Source organism: Propithecus coquereli, unplaced genomic scaffold (genome assembly GCF_000956105.1).
Source record: "Propithecus coquereli isolate 6110/MARCELLA unplaced genomic scaffold, Pcoq_1.0 Scaffold272, whole genome shotgun sequence".
Taxonomy (NCBI): Eukaryota; Metazoa; Chordata; class Mammalia; order Primates; family Indriidae; genus Propithecus; species Propithecus coquereli.
Genome location: NW_012148308.1, coordinates 477,339 through 497,059, shown reverse-complemented (window position 1 = coordinate 497,059; position 19,721 = coordinate 477,339). Strand labels below are relative to the sequence as shown.

At 42.0% G+C, this 19,721-nt stretch overlaps 1 protein-coding gene across 1 annotated transcript; it reads left to right on the top strand.

Annotated features, from left to right (window-relative positions):
• The first annotated feature begins 4,961 nt into the window (after window positions 1–4,961).
• CFAP20 (cilia and flagella associated protein 20) lies at window positions 4,962–19,636 on the top strand. Its single transcript, XM_012647873.1, has 6 exons — window positions 4,962–5,345; window positions 16,515–16,594; window positions 17,295–17,406; window positions 18,019–18,207; window positions 18,568–18,678; window positions 19,195–19,636. Exons 1-6 carry the CDS (start codon window positions 5,262–5,264, stop codon window positions 19,198–19,200), a joined length of 582 nt encoding a protein of 193 aa, XP_012503327.1. The 5' UTR covers window positions 4,962–5,261; the 3' UTR covers window positions 19,201–19,636.
• Window positions 19,637–19,721: the final 85 nt, after the last annotated feature.

The following is a 19,721-nucleotide window of genomic DNA, read 5'->3' as shown; positions in this document are numbered from 1 at the left end:
AGTTATCCATTTGTAAACTGCTGATTTCCTTGGGACATTATTAGCACTTTTTGTAAAGCGTCAATGTTTTCACCATTCTCCCACCCAAGTGTCACCATAAATTTGATTTTTATTCTTGTTTCAATTTTAGCAGAATTCATGTTGCTCTGGTAGGGTCTCTTTCCAAACTATTAATAAATTCTTCTTTTTAGTGCCTCAAACTAGATTCTGTTCAGACATGTGATAACAAGTTAATACACATTTATTTTGGTGCAAAAATATTTTTAAATTCATGCATAGTTTTTTATAATACACATTTTCCATGAACTTTTAGAAGACCTCTTGTACTTTGTCCTTACATACGTCCTGTTAATGAAGGGAAAACAAAATACAAGAACCATAGTGTTTAATGACTATCTCTCTGAGACATCTGTGGTTTCAAGTTAGTTTGCTCTGTATTACTTTTGAAATGAAGGTAAGTGTCTGAGGTGATCATTTGGCTCTCCATTCATTCATTTGTTCCTTGAGTGCCTACCACAATGATGGTACTGTGCTAGGTCCTGGGGATATGTGCACAGAAGAAGACAGCTTCAACCCGGAAGTAGTGTGCCAAAGTCAAGCCTACAATAGGAGCAAATCCATTAATTTATATTCTCCAAACCTTTGACCAAATCATCTCTACTGTTGCCCAAGGCCATGATCACAATAAATCTTGAACCCCAACATAGAGAAGAACTGAACACAGTTCATGCTGCCACTCGCTGAGAATGAGAAGTTAGAAGAAGCAAACACTTTCATTTCTTCCATCAGAGTATTTATTGATTGTTCAAGGCGCTTAAGGCCACACACACTCAAGGTGTTATTTTAATTGGGGAGATTGCATAGTTAATTAAAGAAAGTTATGAGAACAACACAATACCAACAAGAGACCACAGAGTTTTTGTGGGCAGGCAAATGGGATATGCAAGTCCTGATTCCAAGCTAAGGAGGATCTCTACTGACCGGGTGGCTCTGCAGCAGCTGAGGCCAGGAGAGACAGAGCCCAGGCTGGGCCTTCAGTGGCCAGAAGCCCTAAGTCCATGACCGATTCACAGATTCAACACATATTTACTGCATACCCACTTAAAAAAGCAGACACTTGGTTTGGGTATCAAGAAATACATCTATAAGCAAGACCAAATTCTTTCTCCTAGAAGCTCAAAATCGAGTAGTGGGAGAGACAGACAATAACTATTTAGACTTCCAAGTGGCGATGAGTGCTATGAAAAAGGATAAAGTAGGCCATGCGTGATGGCGTGCACCTGTAGTCCCAGCTATTGAGGAGGCTGAGGTGGGAGGACCACCTGAGCCCAGGACTTTGAGGCTGCAGTGAGCTATGATTGTGCCATTGCACTGCAACCTGGATGATAGAACAAGACCCTGTCTCTAAAAAAAAGAAGAAGAAGAAGAAGAAAAAAAAAAGAATAGGAGGACAAGAGTAGTTAGGGTGTAGGGAGTGCTATTTCAGATTGGGTTGTCAAAGAAGTCCTCTCTGGTAAAGTAGTGCAGTGGGCTGAATAGTGTCCCCCCACCAAAATGTATGCCCACCCAGGACTTCAGACTGTGACCTTCTTTGGAAAGAGAGTTTTTGCACATGTGATTAGGTAAGGATTTCAAGATGATATCATACTGGATTCAAGGTGGACTTGAATCAAGGACTAGTGTCCTTATAAGAAGACATGCGGACCCAGAGACACAGAAGGCAGCCATGGGAAGACAGAGGCAGAGTTTGGAGTGATGCTGCCACAAGCCAAGGAATGCCTAGGGGCCACCAGAAGCCAGGAAGCGACAAGGAAGGATTCTTTCCTAGAGCCCTCAGAGGGAGCATGACCCCACCAACACCTTGATTTTTGGACTTCCAGCCTCCTGCACTGTGAGAGAATAAATTGCTGTTATTTAAGCCCCCCAGATTGTGGTAATTCGTTGTGGCATCCCTAGGAAGCTAATACAGGTAGCGTCTGAGAGGAGCTCCGAAGGAGGCAAGGGCTGAGCCCTCAAAGCAGGACCAGCCTGGGCAGAGGCAAAGGCAGGGCAGGTGAGAGAGAGGCACACGGCAGCACCGGAGCATGGGGCTGTGAGAAGGGTGTGGGAGGGAGGGCCAGAGAGGTTTCAGGGAATGAGATGGAGGAGACCAGAGTGAGGATTTGGATTTTATACTTAGCAATAAAGCTGGTGATATGTTTAGATTGGGGAGGTGTTTTTTCATTTGTGTTGTTGTTTTTGAGACAGGGTCTCACTCTGTTGCCCGGGATAGAGTGCAGTGGTGTGATCATAGCTCACTGCAACCTCAAACTCCTGGGCTCAAGCAATCCTCCTGCCTCAGCCTCCTGAGTAGCTGGAACTACAGGCATGTGCCACCAGGCCCAGCTAATTTGTCTTTTCCTTTCTTTCTTTCATTTTTTTTTTTTTTGGTAGAGATGGGGTCTCCCTCTTGCTCAGGCTGGTCTTGAATTCCTGATCTCAAGGGATCCACCCACCTCAGCCTCCCAGAGTGCTGGGATTACAAACATGAGCCACTGCCCCTGGCCCGGGGGAGGTGTTTTGAAGACAGAGCTACAGGATTCACCAATGTGGGCTGTGAGAAAAAGAGGAGCTCAAGATAGCTCCAAGGTTTTTGGCCTGAACAAAGAATTAAGTTGGCATTTACTGAAATGGGCAAGACTTGGGGTAGAGCAGGTTTGGGAAAGGGTTGTTTGTGGGATATGTGTGTGTGGTGGGGAGAGGGGGATGTGAAAGGTAAAGTTCTGTTTTGAACATATAAAGATCAAAATGCCTGTTAGACCTCCTGGGGAGAAGTCCAGTAAAATATGCATATGGAGCTCGATAGGGCAGTAGGACTGGAGATGGACTTTGAGGATGAGGGTAGGATATTTCTCTAGGCTTTCATCTAGACTTTATTGTTTACTTTTCACCTTCAGATCCACCCACCATCTAGAATTAGTTTTGTACATAAGGTAAGAATCAAGCTTCAATTTTTTACAATATGAATATTCAACTGACTCAGCACCACTTATTAAAAAGACCATCATTTTCCCTACTGAATTTCCAGGGCACCTTTGTCATGAATCATATGGGTCAGTTTCTAGATTTTGTTCCATCGGTCTGTTTCTTTGTGACAATACACAAAAGCATACAATTATTTCTGAATGGTGGGATTATGAATGATTGTCATGTTATTTTTCATAGTTTCCTCAGTGAACCTATATTACATTAATAAGAAAAAGTAAGTTCACAGAAAATAATTAGACACAGAACTTTCTGAAGGGCATTGATAACTACCTTCATTTTCTTCTATGATTATTTTATTTGGTTTTCTACTTCTAGACCCAATATTAGTAATTTTTTTCCTAGAAAAATAATTTCATATAGATTTCCAAATTGGCAAAGTTGTATGACTTATTTGAATAACCATAATAACGTCTATAGCTATTTCTCTTTCTTAATATTGTCTTTTCTCTCTTTAACTGAATTTTTTCATAAGATGTTTTGAACAATTGAATAACAAGGGATAAATTGTTTACTGGCCTAAAGTATACAGTCTCCAGAAGTCATCCAAAAATAACATTTTCATATAAAAAGTTTTGACCTTTTTTTATAAGAGAAATATTGATTGATTGAGACAAGGTCTTGCCCTATTGCCCAGGCTGGAGTGCAGAGGCAAGATCATAGCTCACTGCAACCTCAAATGCCTGGGCTCAAGCGATCCTCTCCTGCCTCAGCCTCCCAAGTAGCTAGGACTACACATGCACACCTGGCTAATTTTTAAATTTTTTGTAGAGACAGAGGTGTTGCTATGTTGCTAAGGCTGATCTCAAACTCCTGGCCTTAAAAGATCCTCCCGCCTCATCCTCCCAAAGTGGTGGGATTACAGGTGTGAACCACCATGCCCAGCCTAAAGTTCTAACTTTCTACTGCAATAAGAGTCATATATTTTCCCCTTGTGTCCAAAAATTCTGGCTGGATTATTCAGGGAGTTGATGTGAGGACTGAATGAATTAATACAGGCTAAAGCATTTCATATAGCGCCCGACACATAGTAAATGCTCAATTTACTGCTGTAATGGATAAAAACTGATACAATGATGATGATGTCAGCTGCAAGCTCCTTTCTGTCAGCCATAAAAACCCAACACACACCTAGGCACACAATATATATAGTATTTCTGTGGATACCCAGTGACTGATGGATGTCTCCAGCATTTGGGATTTCCACACTTGAAAATATAGCTTATTTTATGTCTTTTCCAAAATGTTCTAGGCATTGATTTTTTAAAAATCAGCTGTTGGTTCAAGTCAACCAACTCAACTTTCTTCATTTTGTTTAATTTAATTAATTTCTGCTTTTATATTAATGTTCAGGCTTTCTTGTTTTCCAATCAATGCATTGAAAGTGATAAATTGTCCTCATAGTATTGCTTTGACTGCATCCCACAAGTTAAGATACCTGATGTATTCATAGTGACCCTATGTTGAAGGCAGTGATGTATTCAAGGCGCTTAACACAATTAGTGCTCAATACTGGTTAATTTGCTATAACCTTATCTTCTATTTGGCCAACAAGCATTTATTTGGCATTCGCAGGATACGGGGTAAAGTACTTCTCCAGTAAAGTCGCTTTCCAGGGCGCTCCCCTGTTCTTTAGCCCTCCTAATTCCTCCTGGCCCTCCAGAGGGCGGGGCCTGGTCTTCACTACCCCTCACCTCACCCCCTCCCCGTTTCCATGACACCACGTAGGCGCTAATACCTTATTTTTAATCCCTCTGTCTCCTTCCGCTGTGTAAAAACAGCCCTGGGACGATAAAAAAATTAGTTCCTTGGCAACAGAGTTCTTTTCACGAGGCGGCAGAACTAAAGGCGGGGTTTGCGAGCGGAAAGAACCGGAAGTCCGTGATCCTTGTGGCGGGATTGGGCCCCGCGCTCTCGGGGGGCGGGCTCGTATGGGCGGATGGATTCACTTTAAGCAGCAGGCGGCCCTCCGCCTCCATTTAAGGCGGGGAGAGCGGCGCGGGCGGCAGTTGCTGTGGTTTCCGTCCTGAGGTGTCTTTATTGGAGCTCAACTTGGCGGACGTAGCGTTCCCGCGTCCACGTCCCGCCGTGAGGGCTACAGATCGGGAGGTCAGGAGCTCAGCTACCCTTCTTCGGGCCAGGGCCGGGCCCGTGCTTTGCCTTCGCCACTCAGTGTTCGTATCTACTCTGGGGCCTAGGTCGGCTCCTGGGCGGCTGAGGAGAAGGCCGCTGGCGAGATGTTCAAAAACACTTTCCAGAGCGGCTTCCTCTCCATCCTCTACAGCATCGGCAGCAAACCCCTGCAAATCTGGGACAAAAAGGTCGGGCTGGGGGCGGCGGCGGGGCGGGTGCAGGGGCCGCGCGTCCTCCTGGTCCGGGGGCTGGGGACGGGGATTAGCTGTGTCGATTTGCGGCCTGGGAGAGGCTGGGAGGCCGCTGCTGTCCTTGTCCGGAGCGTGGCGGGACTGAGGCGCGGCGGGGGCGGCGTGTAAGCGGCGGGCGGGGGGCAGGGGCTGCATGTGGGGTGGGCGTGGCTGAGGTGTGGTTAGTACCCGGCCCCTCGCGACAGACTTGGTCAGTCAGTTCTTCTGAGCCACCATTTCCTTGTCATCAGTACAGCGGGGTTGATAGTGCTCATCTCCTAGCATGAAACGCATAAACTTAGGGAGCTTCGGAGACGTACAGATGAAAGGAACTGCTGTTCACAGATTCCACAAACACTTACTGATACCCAGTTTTGTGCCAGGCACCGTGCAGGGCACTAGACACAGAGCCTTTGTTCAGGCACCCGTATAGAGGCAAAGGCAGAAAGGCTCCCGCCAAGCCGACGATGTTTGGGTTTCATTCATTCGCTCCTTTCCTCCCACTGATCCCAAATAAGCCAGAATTCGGTGGCCTTTGGCACCTGCTCCACACACTCTGTGACTTGGAGTCTGGTACTCTGCCTTCAGTGCCTGATTTCTCCATCGGGACAGCTGCAGAATGGTGACGATCAAAGTCTTGTCTGGCTCGATAATCTCAGAGCCCAGTGCAAACTTTATTACCTTTATTCAGACATCCACCAGATGGTACTGTCACTGAGGCCAGGAGATGAAGACACTGTCTACTTTTTGGATTACGTAACCTCTAGCTGTCTATGAGTTGGTCTGCATTTTATTGCTTTGGTATTTTGTTCCTCATGCAAATTCCTGGGCAGTCAGCGGTACCAATTTTTGAATATAAGTTAAGGTAGGCACTCGAACGTGGAAGACAGGTGATATAGGGAATGTCCTTGGTTGTGCCCTCCTTAGGGGGAAATGGAGAGAGAGGGTATGCTGAGTGGTGTTTTCATAGAGACGATGTGGAGTAATCGAAGCAGAGTTTATTGGTAATGAAGCCAAGAATTTTGGATTTCATCTCAGAACAACTCTGTCTTCCCTCATCCACAGATGGGGGCTTTGGGCCACATAGAGGTTGGGAGAGAACTTCGGCCTGTCAACACTAGGAAATTCTACATTCCGAGGGTGTGTTCCACACTTTGAGGGTGGTGTGTTCATAGTGCCATTTTCATAAGACAGTTGAAAGATCTGAATGTAATGAAGTTGGGCCTTTGTGTATGTGAAAAATCTGACCATCTCTTTCAGCCAAGAGTATTATTAGTTCTAGTGCTCAGTTCTAATACATAGGAAAGCAGTTCCTTACATTTTTTTCTACCTTACTGAGCTGTTCAGTTACTTGGTTTTGTTCACAGTGGAATAAAGCATTGCAAATTCTGAAATTGCACCTCTGGGTGCATATATCTTAGAACTTTGTAAGGATTTTGTCTTCCCAGCTGTGGCTTGACTCTGTTTCGGGCTGTCAGAAGACATGGAGAGAGTGGCCTTGTGTGCCAGTGGAACTTGGAAACTGAATTGTAACACAAGTATCAATATAAGGCAATTGAAATAGAGACTGCTACTTGACCTAGGAGAGGGGTTTTCAGAGCAAGTCAGAGAACTTATTAACAGTAAAAGAATTCCAGTGGTAGGGAGGCCTCAGACTTTCCGGTATGAAACTTTTATCAGTTTTCCGTTTTAACCCTTCTGGCTTGATCTTATGTGGTGCATTTTATTTTTCAAATGCAGGTTTTTGACTAGTCAACATGTTTACACACAGAATATAAAAGCAAAGTAACCATGGTGCGCTGTGTCCCTTAACGGTGCCACTAGAGGTCGGATGGCACTGTAATGACATAAACATGTGTGAAAACATTGTTAAATTGATTGGCAGAGTTACGTGGAGTAAATTAAACACGTTTTGTCAAAGAAAGCCTGTAGAACACTGATTTCAAGCAAAATTCTCACAATGGTAGAAGTTAATTATATGTTTCTAAGTCTTATTTAGACTAGATTGGAGAGAGTTTGTTTTTCACCTAGGGCAAAGGAAGGAGAGGGAGGAAAAGGGAAAGTTTGGGGCCATATCCATAGGCTTTGTTGTGTGTGTACTTTTTCTCAGCTGTATTATAAAGTCCTCGGAAAGTGTTGGGAATCCAAGCCAGTTGGGGAAACACTGGGAATTGACACGCTTACCAGAGATTTATTGAGCCAACAGCTAAGTGACAGGCATTGTGTTTGAAGTTCATTGCCCCTCTCCTCATCTCATTCTTCAAATCTCAACTTAAACATTATTTTTCTTGGGAACTTAAGTCTCATGTGTGCTCCTGTGGCTGTCTATATCACACCGTATGGCAGTTTTCCATTGTGTATTCCCACTAACTGCAAGTTCCTTAGGGGCAAAATGGTGTCTTACTATTTGAAACCCTAGTGCTAGGGTTTGTGATTAGGCACCTTGGATTTGCATCCTGGCTGTGCTCAGTTCTAATTGTGTGACCTTGGGCAAGTACTTAACAACTCGGTTTTCTCATTGATTTCTCATGGTTATAAAGAAATGAAGATATATAAAAAATGCTTAGCAACATGACATATGGCATATACAGTCATGGGTCATATAACGAAGTTTTGGTCGATGACAGACTGCATATATGACAACAGTTCCATAATATTATAATGGAACTGAAATTCCTATTGCCTAGTGACATCATAGCCATCATTTTTTTTTTTTTTTGAAATAGAATCTCGCTTTGTTGCCCAGGCTAGAGTGAGTGCCGTGGCGTCAGCCTAGCTCACAACAACCTCAAACTCCTGGGCTCAAGCAATCCTTCTACCTCAGCCTCTCGAGTAGCTGGGACTACAGGCATGCGCCACCATGCCCGGCTAATTTTTTTTCTATATATTTTTAGTTGTCCAGCTAATTTCTTTCTATTTTTAGTAGAGACGGGGTCTTGCTCTTGCTCAGGCTGGTCTTGAACTCCTGAGCTCAAGTAATCCGCTCGCCTCGGCCTCCCAGAGTGCTAGGATTACAGGCGTGAGCCACCATGCCCGGCCCATCATAGCCATCTTAACATCATAACGCAACGCATTACTCGTGTGTTTGGGAGTAGATGTAAACAAATCCAGTGCACTGTCAGTCATACAGCACATACATTTATGTAGGGTACATAATACTTCGTAATGAACAACTATTTTAGTGCTTTATCTATTTACTATACTATACTTTTTATCATTATTTTTATCATAAGTATCCTACTTATTTAAAAAAAGTTCATATTAGGTTATTAAGTATGAAATGTCCAATTTTCTTAAGGACTAAGTTTGACAGCTGATATCTCTGATATTTCACTTTGACACTTCCTGTTTTATTTTTATTGTGAAGATATAGCCTCATTCTTTCAAACACACTGTTTGGCTTATGATTATCTTTCAAATTTTTTTAGAGCAATTTTTGTGAAACCACGGATAAGTCAAAAATTTGTGTTATTTTCGAATATGAGTTCTGTCATGAAACCAGTGCAGCGCAGACAGCTTGAAATATCAACAGAGTGTCTGGGGAGGATGTAGCTAATGAACACACAGTACGTTGATGGTTTAAGAAGTTCCATTCTGGTGATTTTAATCTTGAAAATGAGCCATGTGGGCAACCTGAGACCAAGGTAGATAATGATGAGCTGAAAGCTGTAGTGGAAGCAAATCTATCCCAATCTGTGTGTGAATTAGCAGCAAGGTTTGACATTACTATTCCAGCAATATTGGACCATTTGAAACAAATTGGCAAGGTAAAGAAGCTAGGTAGATGGATTCTGTGTGAATTAAACAAGTGTCAGAAGAGAAATCATCTCGTACCGTGTCTTTCTTTGCTGTCACAGCATAAAGGCACACCATTTCTACCCTGTGTTGCTACATGTGATGAAAAATGGATTCTTTTTGACAATTGCACAGTTCAGCACAACAGTTAGATAAAGATGAAGTGCTGAAACACAGTCCAAAACCAACTAATCATCAAAAAAAGCTAATGGTGTCTGGTGGTCCAGCACTGATACTGTCCACTACAGATTCCGGAAACTTGGTCAATTGATTACAGCAGATTTCTGCTGCAACTAGTTGGATGAAATGACAGGATGCTTGCCATTAAACAGCTGAAATTGGTCAATCGAGACAGGCCAATCCTCTTGTAAGACAACACTCAAACACATGTCACATGAACAATGCTGCTTAAACTATAGAGGTCACCAGACCTTGTACCAACTGACTACCATTTTTTCCAGGCTTTGGGCCACTTCTTGCAAGGAGAAATATTCAGTTCTCAACAAGCTATGGGAAATACCTTTCATGATTTCATGGCCACTTGCTCTCCAGGCTTCTTCACTGCTGGCATAAACAAGCTACTGTTAAGATGGCAAAACTGTGTCAATAGTTTAAGCACATACTTTGATTAATTGTACTGCTTCTTGAGATATAATAAACTTTTGATTTGAAATCAGACATTTCATATTTAATAACCTAATAAAACAGCCTTAGGCAGGTCCTTCAGGATGTATTCCAGAAGATGGCATTGTTATCATAGGACGTGACAACTCCATCAGTGTTATTGCCCCGAAGACCTTCCAGTGGGACAAGATAAGGAGGTGGAAGACAGTGATACTGTTGATTCTGACACTCTGTAAACCTAGGCTAATGTGTGTGTTTGTGTTATAGTTTTTAAGAAAAACATTAAAAAAATTTAAAAGAAGTGTTTTTCAAATAGAAAAAAGGCTTTATAAGGATATAAAGAAAGAAAATATTTTTGTACAGCTATATAATGTGTTTGTGTTTTGTTTTTTGGGTTTTTTTTGTTTCTTTTTGAGACAGAGTCTCACTCTATCACTCTGGGTAGAGTGCAGTGGCATCATCATAGCTCACTGCAACCTCATATTCCTGGGCTCAAACGATTCTCCTGCCTCAGCCTCCTGAGTAGCTGCGACTATAGGTAGAAGCCACCACATCCAGCTAATTTTTTCTGTTTTTGGTAGAGACAGGGTCTCACTCTTGCTCAGGCTGATCTTGAACTCCTGAGCTCAAGTGATCCTCCCACCTTGGCCTCCCAGAGTGCTAGGATTATAGATATGAACCACCGTGCCAAGCAGTTTTTGTGTTTTAAGCTAAGTGTTAACTACAAGAGTCAAAAAGTTAAAAAAAATTAAAAATATATAAAGTAAAAAAGTTACAGTAATCTAAGGTTAACTTACTTAAGAAAGAAAAAAATTTTAAATAAATTTAGTGTAGCCTAAGTACACAGTGTTTTATAAAGCCTACAGTAGTATGCAGTAATGTCCTAGACCTACACATTCACTCACCACTCACCCAGAGCCACTTTTAGTCCTGCAAACTCCATTCATGTGTATTATACATGTGTCTTATACAGGTGTACCATTTTTCTTTCATGCCATATTTTTACTGTACTTTTTCTGTGTTTAGATATGTTTAGATACACAAATACTTAACCATTGTGTTACAGTTGCCGACAGTATTCAGTTCAGTAATTTCATGTACAGGTTTGTAGTCTAGGGGCAATGGGCTATGCCATATAGCCTAGGTAAGTAGTAGGTTATACCATCAAAGTTTGTGTAAGTAGACACTATGGTGTTTGCATAATAATCATTTCTCAGGACATATCCCCATCATTAAGCAATGTGTGACTGCAGTTAGTACTGAATAAGTTATGGCATGTAGTATTAAATATGGCAGGGAACTGAGAGATTTGCTCAAGACTAAAATAGAAAGTTTATAACTAAGCCCAGCATTCAGATGTCTAGGAAGAGGAAGTGTAGTAAAACCATACTTCAGAAATTGTATAATTTAGTCATCAAACCATGGCTCTCCCAGTCCAAAGCCTTTAACGTGGGTCTAAAGCCACACAGCCCATGGTCTGGCACTTGCTTAACTAGTTCTCCAGGCTCACCTCACCAGATTCCCCCTCTTAGCAGTAGCCTCCTACCGAATTGAAAGAAGTCCTGTTCTCTCTCACCTTCAAGCTTTTACACTTCTGGTCCCGCTGCTGGGTCCCTCAGCCCCCTTTTCTCTACCTCTTCATTAGTCTCCAGGACACAGTTCAAAGGCACTTTCTCAGGGAGGCTTTCCTTGAGTTTCCAGGCTAAGTTAATTTATATTTATTCATAAAACCTCTACTTCTCATCATACTTGAAATTGTCTCTTGCTCTGTTGCCCAGGCTGGAGTGCAGTGGTGCAATCATAGCTCACTGCAACCGTGAACTCCTGGGCTCAAGTAATCCTCCTGCCATAGCCTCCCAAAGCCCTAGGATTACAGGCGTGTACCGCCATGCCTGGCCTACTTGAAATTAACTTCTTAAGGTTTGTATTCCTGGCTACACTAAGTTTCCTGATAGAGATCTTTGTAATTTTTAAACCAAGAGCTTGGAAGAAATTAGGTGTTTCTTTATAGTATTCTCTTAACTTCTGGGACCAGCAAATCTTATATTTATTAAAAGACTCTAACGTTTAATGTAAACATTCTCGTTTGTAAGGAAAGTACTAGGAGGTTCTAGTCCCACTTACGCCTGTGTAAAACATTGTATAATAGTCTTCAGTGGCAATATCCTAAAAGTCCACAAGATGAGAATATTAATTCACAAAAGCTTCTCTGTATTTCTTGCCTCTTACCTTGTCTTTCTCTCAGCTGCTGCTGTTTCTCCCCTGTTCCCAAACTAAGTGTTAGAACCGGAGTCTGTTGTTGTTGCTGGGTAGTGTTATTACCATTGCCTGTGCCTACTTTTAAAAATTAACACAGTCCCTCTTTAGAAAAAAAGCTTATACCCTAGCTTTTATTAATAGTTAGGAAGCCTTGTTGATACATGTTAAATGGATGCAATTTCCAGTAGTACAATTGAGTGTATTTGGATATAAAAGTCGTAAAACTATTTTTTTTTCCTTCCCAGGGTCAGTCAGATGAGGTACTTCATTATTCTGAGTAATAGTTTTTACTGTAATTGGACTAGGGCATGGGTTTTAGTTATACTTGCCTTTTCAATGCACTGATAGGAAAACACTGGTTAGCGATGCACATAATTGTCCTCATGTTAACTAAGGGGTGGTGTGTATATGCCCAGAGTTGCTTGTCTGCTGTCTGGATAGTCCCTGTGAAGTACAGCAAAGGGAGAGAAGCCTTTGGTCCTTTGGAGCCTGCAAGGCCCAGGTGGTGTCTGTTGAGTCGGAGCTATGCCCAGTTCTCCCCACAGAGGTCTCCCTCTGCCTAATTTCTGACTTGGAGCTGGGCCCCAAACCCAGGGCAGGAACTTTCCTATTGAACTGGACAGCTCTAATGGCTTAATGTAAATTGGAACATGTGTCATTAAGATTAGGATGCCAGATGGCTGAGGGTTCAGCTGCCTGCCAGGGTAAGGGGGTGGAGCCAGAAAAACGAAAGTGGGGGAAGGGGAAGGGAATGGATACAACTCCTGTTATTTTTAAATCACTCACAGAAATATATAGCATCAGCCGGCTTCCTCCCTATCCCAGTATTGTATTTTTTTCCTTGCAGCTTAATCCTCCTCCCTGGGGCTTACACTAGGAGAAAAATATCAGTGTTCTTTATTAGTTGCCCCAGCAACCATGGAAAGCCTGGGAGAGTGATTGTAAGACGAGCTTGAAGGTTCAGTCCCTTCGTGGTGTCTGCGGAGGCTGAGAACCATTCTGATCTGTAATTGCCCGTAACCTGGGTTCTGAAGCTGCCTGAGTACCTCCAGCTCTTGGGCAGGGGAATGGGGAATTCATGAAATTAAAAAAATATGAGATTGGCTTTAAATTTTTTTTTTTTTTTGAGGAATAAAACACTCATAGGCCATACTTTGATAATGAATGGGACTGTGTCATGAATGAAAAGAATTAACAAGTCAAAAACAGGTCTTTCTGATTTAGAGGGATGTAAAATAAAACCTGCTTCCATCATGAGCAATAAATAAATGTTGACCAGTTCATTTTATCTTCATCCGAAAGCCAGGCCTGCCCAGTGACCTTTGAGCTGGAAGAAGCTAAGGGGAGGAAGTCGAGGCTTTCTGAGGACATGTATCTTATTGTATGTGTTTGTCAGAAGCTGGTGTGAGGAGAGGGGGTTGCTTCCTGGAAGACCTTTATAATTTAAGGCAGTGATAGCGAGATTGCCAGGGTGGTTGGGAGGCCTTGCCCCAAATTGCTGACCCCCACTTTCCCCATCAATCCTAGTTTTAAAGCCCAGAGAAGAGGCTTTGGGAAGGTTCCTACCCTCTAATGCTCATGTCTTTGATTAATTGCCCCCGTACCCTAGTCTTTTTTTTTTTCCGGTGAGTTTGTATTTGCAGCCCTTTGAACTTATAAAGCAGAAAAATCATAATTTATTAGCAAATCAACTTAATTTGATTTCCATCCTCTGGAAACACTGAGGATGATACTGGTGTTTTTCTTTGGGCTCTGAACTTTCTCTTTGGACAAAGTTCTGTTTAGTTTGTCTTACCACCAGCCAGGTTTAAACTCTAGAGAGATTGATGGGCATTCCTTTAAAAAAGCTACCTTAACTCTGCAGAGTTCTCTTGTGAGACACATCAATTTATTTTGTAAGAGTTAAATTTGTGAGTGTGGTTGTTATCTAGTAATGCTGAAAGGGAAAGAAATCTCTTTAGCAAGTTATCAGAAGTCCAACTAAAAGTTAGCTTGCCTCTGGGGCAGAAGCGTAGGAATACTACTGAGTCTATTGTGGCTTCCAGTATTGGCTTCTGGGGCAGTGTAAGGCTTTGTTTTCTTTTGTAAAGACCTGAATAGGTCAGAATTGCTGGAGCGCTCCAGTGAAGTCATCTGCTATAAACTTTGAGATGGGCAGAAGGCAGATTCCCTAACATTTCCTCCCTGTGAGATCTGGCTGGTCTCTCTGGAGCTGAGGAGGACTCTTGTTGATTCTGGCCTGAGAGCCCTTGGGGGTTGTAAGATTTGAGGCCATGGTTTAAAACAACGTTGGCTAAACAGCAACATGTTGCTTTTTAGCAATAGTAGCCTTCAGGCCCTAATTACTTCTTAATCTTTTTAATTTAACCATCTATTTGATCTTTATAGTATGTTCCTTTTTAAGAAAAAATGGTTATGTTATTGAATAATTAGTAGTGTGTTATAAAATTAGTGTTTACATCTTGTTGGCATACTGCCAGCTCTTATCAGTGGGGCTGCTCACATTATTTGGGAATCATTTCTTGATTAATTCCTTTTTCACCAACAAGTCCGCCTGATTTTCCACAGAAAATATAGGAGGAATATCCCAACTTTGTTTGGGAGCATTTAGATGGGGAACGAGGTGGGCAGTGTTGGCATGTTCCACACATACCCAAGCCTTTGTGCTCTTAATCTCCCTTGGAAAGAGGCCCAGAATTCAAAGCAGGAGGGCACTAAACATTGCGAGCTTTGTTTCAGTGTGACGTTTGTGTCTTGAGAACCCAAGAAATGCTACATTGGCAAAGGCTGGGGTCCTGTCTAGCCCCGCGTTCTGTCTCTGACAATGGGCACCAAAGGATGTTTTATGGGAAAGCATTCTTCATACTGGCAGCCTCATGGGCTTTGTGATGTATGTCTGCCTTCCTATAATAGTCCATGGTGGATATGTTATCCAGGAACTTTTTAAAAACCCTCCTTGAACCTATTCATATGTGCCAACTCTTAGGGTGACAAATTCCAGAAGTCAGCAAATATTTGAATGCTTAGTTTATGCCTAGCAAGTACTAAGCATTGTAGAAGACAGAAGTGATGCTTAATAACTGATCTGTATTCTTGCTTGAGCTTATACTGTTTTAAGGAGACAAGACTTAGTCGTTGTAGAAAAGGGTGGGCAGTGATATCGGATGTCATCTGGAGAAACACCAAGCACACCACAAGTAGATCAAACTCACAGTAACAGAGTTCACAGAGACTAATGTCTAAAAACAGAATGCCATATAATTAATAATCTGTGTTGAAAAATACAGCTATCAGACCCAACACTGTTATCTATATGCACATCAATGGAAAGCCAAATTGTAATCAGAAGGCTGATTAGTGAACAAGGAGAGCTTTAGTCATTGTGATTGCATCATTGAATATGACAGCCCAAAGCAGCCATTTTCACAGTACCTAGGAAAAGACCAGTGTTTGTCTTTCTGATATATCTCGTGCTAAACCTAGTTGAACTTTTTCATATGCTAATACATTCAGCCCTAACATCCTGCCCTGTTTGCCAAGTGCCTTTGCATATCTCTGCTCTGTCCGTATTAGGTGGTTAAGAGTTTAATGCTTAAAGATAATTGTTATTTCCTAAATATTTTGAGAGGAGGACTCTATATTAAATATTGATTCCTCCGCATCATGTACCTCCTACATATGCAGCAAAAATACAAAACAGTGTAGGATGAAGTGCTAAATGATGTATTCTAAACAACATGAGCCAGAAAAGCAAATCAGAGAAAAGAGAGGTCAGTGTGGGCTGAAAATGCTGAAGAAAGCATCTGCGCGTGACACAGATGGGACTTGAATTCATATTTGAAAAAGTAGAAAATTAGGGAAAAGAAGATAAGGAAACATGAAGTAGGAGTAAACTCAGGGGAGGAATGTTTTCACCATTTGGTTGCCGTCCTCCTTCTCAATGACACTCAGCTTTGACGTTTCTGACCAAAGAAATATGAGGCAGTATGGGGCAGTGGAAAGCCTGGTAAATCCTGAGTCTCCTACTTAGGGTCTGTCATTTGTAGTTGCTGGGTGCCAATGTCCACATTTGTAAAATGGAAATAGCACCCCCTACCTTGTTTCTGTTGTGAGGATTAAGTGAGAGAATATATATGAACATTCCTGGTGCATAGTAAACACTCAGTAAATATTAGCTGAATTTAAATTGAGTAGATTTCTTTGGGAAGAAATTTATCTTGATTTGCAGATTGCCAAATTACCTGGCATTCCTGTGGTGGTTGATGGATCCTGTGTAGAGGTAATAGCATGGCTTCCTTACATGTGATCTTTGGCATACAGTGTCACAGACTTCTATGTTGTACCCCTTGGGCTACTGTGGTTTTTCTTAAATGGTCCTATTCAGCTTTCAAAATCTTTACAATGTTGTTGCCAAATATTTCAGCACCAATATAATTTTCTTCCTTGTAGGTACGGAATGGCCACATCAAAAGAATCACTGATAACGACATCCAGTCTCTGGTGCTAGAGATTGAAGGGACAAATGTCAGGTAGGTTGCCAATTCTGTTCTCCCAGAGACATCATATACCAGGAAGGCACTATATCATAAAAGTTAATAGCACAAACTGCCAAGTCAGACTGCCTGAGTGAATCCAGCTCTGCTACTTGGAGCTTATGTTATTTAATCCCCCAGGCCTTAATTATCCTCATTTGTAAAATGAGGAGAATAATAGTGTATTTTTCTTACAGGGTTATTGTGAGGATTAAGTAAGTGAATATGTATAAAACACTTAGAACAATGCTTAGCTCATAGTAAGCACTATGTATTAGCCATGTTATTACTGTTTAACCAAAGTGTGTGTTGGGAGGAGTGGGTGGGGTTGTACTGATTGTCCAGTGGGTGGCCAGTGTGGTTTTCAGTGCCACAGTGGCCTTAGTTTTGGTTTTCTAAAATTTGGTGATACTCTTGGACCAGAATTGAAGTCTCCTCTCACTGGAAGAACTTCTAAGATCCACTGGTCTGGCTCTATTTTTCAGATGTTTTATTGTTGTTAAGCTTTTGTTTCTGAGTCCAGCATTTTTTAAAGCATCAGCTGACTCAAGGGTTGAGGGACTCATTGGATTACATATCCGAATCTTTTAGATCTGCTTTCCAGTTTGTCCTCTTGGACCATGTGTTATTGTTGTGCATAATACCACAAAGGAAAAAAGACAAGTAGTATGTTTATTGGTATTTCCTCTCTCTACAGTACCACATATATCACATGTCCTGCAGACCCTAAGAAGACACTGGGAATTAAACTTCCTTTCCTCGTCATGATTATCAAAAACCTGAAGAAATATTTTACCTTCGAAGTACAGGTAAGTATGTGCACGTAACTGTGTCGACTCTTGGCCGTACCAAAAAGATAGCTTTCAACTTATGGGAAAAGGTAGCCCTACAAAAGCATCTTTATCCTTATGTATGTATTCTTTTCTGCCTCTAGTATACGCTCAATGCAGTCCTTGTTACTATGACATAAATTTGGTGTTAGTAATCAAAATTTAATGGCAGATTTTTAAGAAACAAATGAGCACCTAGAAAATCTAATAAATAGCTGCAAGATTTCAAAGCTTAAGGGTTAGCATAGTGTCCATTTGGGGAGTAATTATTTAATATTGGGTCACTGTTCACTATTTTAGTATTTTTGATTTTTCAAAGGGAAGAATGTTTATGAAATCATTCTATGGCCTGAGAGCCTGCCGGGTGTGTCATAAGTCATAACAGCTGGTGTTGCCTTGGCAACAAACAAGATAAACTTGCTACTTCCGGGCCATCTGCATCCAGTGTATGACCTGTATCTGTCTGTTTATTCTCCTCTGGGTCTCAGCCTTGGGAAACTAGGCTATGGGAGTTCAGGCCCTTGTCCTAACAAGGTTGTTTGCTGCTTCCAAGATGAAGTTAATGCTATTTTTCTTCTTTATATTTCACAGGTACTAGATGACAAGAATGTGCGTCGACGATTTCGGGCAAGTAACTACCAGAGCACTACCCGGGTGAAACCCTTCATCTGTACCATGCCCATGCGGCTGGACGATGGCTGGAACCAAATTCAGTTCAACTTATCAGACTTCACCCGGCGAGCGTACGGCACAAATTACATTGAGACCCTAAGAGTGCAGGTATCGCTCCTTTTCCAAATGGAGCCCAGAATTGGGGGTGTAGGGGGTATCCACTATCTGATCCTGGCTTGTGGCCCATATAGCAGAATAGTAGGGGTTTCTGGGCAAAGTTCCCAAGTCACTGTCCAGGGAACTTTGGCTTCAGAAAGGTCCAGGAAATATTCAGGAGTCTGCTCAGATATAGTGGGTGAATATAGTAAGCAAAATCTCCCTCTTGCTAGAATCCACCCCTAAGCCAAGCCAAGGAGATCTGAAAGGAGAATAAGCTTTTACAGTACCATGAGAGGGCCTGTAGACAAATCAGGAAAAGAGGGAAATCAGGCATGTTTTAGCCTCTCAAAATAAGCCTTGCATCCACAGATTCATGCAAACTGTCGCATCCGACGGGTTTACTTCTCAGACAGACTTTACTCAGAAGACGAACTGCCAGCGGAGTTCAAACTGTATCTCCCGGTTCAGAACAAGGCAAAGGTAAGCCGGCCTTCCCCAGAGGAAGGCCAGAGACAGTGAGCTGGGGGGGATTGTGCTTCTGCAAAGTGCTCTAGTCTAAGAGTTCAGCTACAGAGGCTCTGTTTGTTGACGCTTCGGGGCTCCTTTATGTCATAAGATCTTAAGTTTTCTTCCACTATCAGCAGTGAATCAGGAATGATCCTGTGAAATGTTCTGTTATTGCTGTCTCCACCTTCACAAGGTGGTCCTGCCCTTCCTCAGGAGCATCCTGCTGCTTCGTGCTCACAAAACTTTTTCAAAGAATATTCTCCATCTGAACCTCTTTATCAGCCCCAGATTATCAGCCGATTGGTCCCCTCTAACACAATAGTGGGTGCTTCCATGCCTGCCTGCTGTGGACATGTATGCATTCCCCACAGCCTAGTGTCCACTCAAGTGTCACCAGAGGTAGAGAGCTGGTGGCACTGACCATTTATTTTCTAATAACTTAAACTGATGCCTCTTTTCTGTGTTTTTGTTTTTTTTCCCCCCTTCCAGCAATAACTGGAATACAACTCAAGGGATAGACCCTGGATGTGACTCTTAGTTTAAAAAGGAAACTCTCTGGAGGACAGTGCAAAAGCATATTTATATTAGTTCACTCTGCTATAGTTCTTTTATTTACTACTCGGTGTGTGTCATGTGTGGACACCAGAGACCATGCCATATCTCTGCAATTGCATTGTAAATACAGTGGGGGATAAGCAGTCCTGTGAGTGATAAGTGAATGCTGGAGTTTATCCTGCTGCCTGCCCCAGAGTGTGGGGAGATAGATTTACCATGAACTTAACAGAATTAAAGATGTCCTGTAAGGCAATTTCAGACCAATATTTCTTCCGATGGTTTATTCTTTGTTTTATATATTATCTAAATATATGTATATGCTGTGTAATACTCATAATCTGGAAATGAATAAAATGTTATATTCTTGGTTTGTAAATTTGTTCCTAGCTTGTCTTTTTTAATGGTTTTGGTTCCTGTGTTATGAAAATAGCATACATTTCATGCTGTGACATATCTTGCAT

Coding starts and splice junctions, on each gene's coding strand:
- CFAP20 (XM_012647873.1), top strand. CDS start 5,262: ATGTTCAAAAACACTTTCCAGAGCGGCTTCCTCTCCATCCTCTACAGC. Junction 16,595..17,294: donor ATTGAAGGGACAAATGTCAG/GTAGGTTGCCAA, acceptor CTCTCTCTACAG/TACCACATATATCACATGTC. Junction 17,407..18,018: donor ATTTTACCTTCGAAGTACAG/GTAAGTATGTGC, acceptor TATATTTCACAG/GTACTAGATGACAAGAATGT.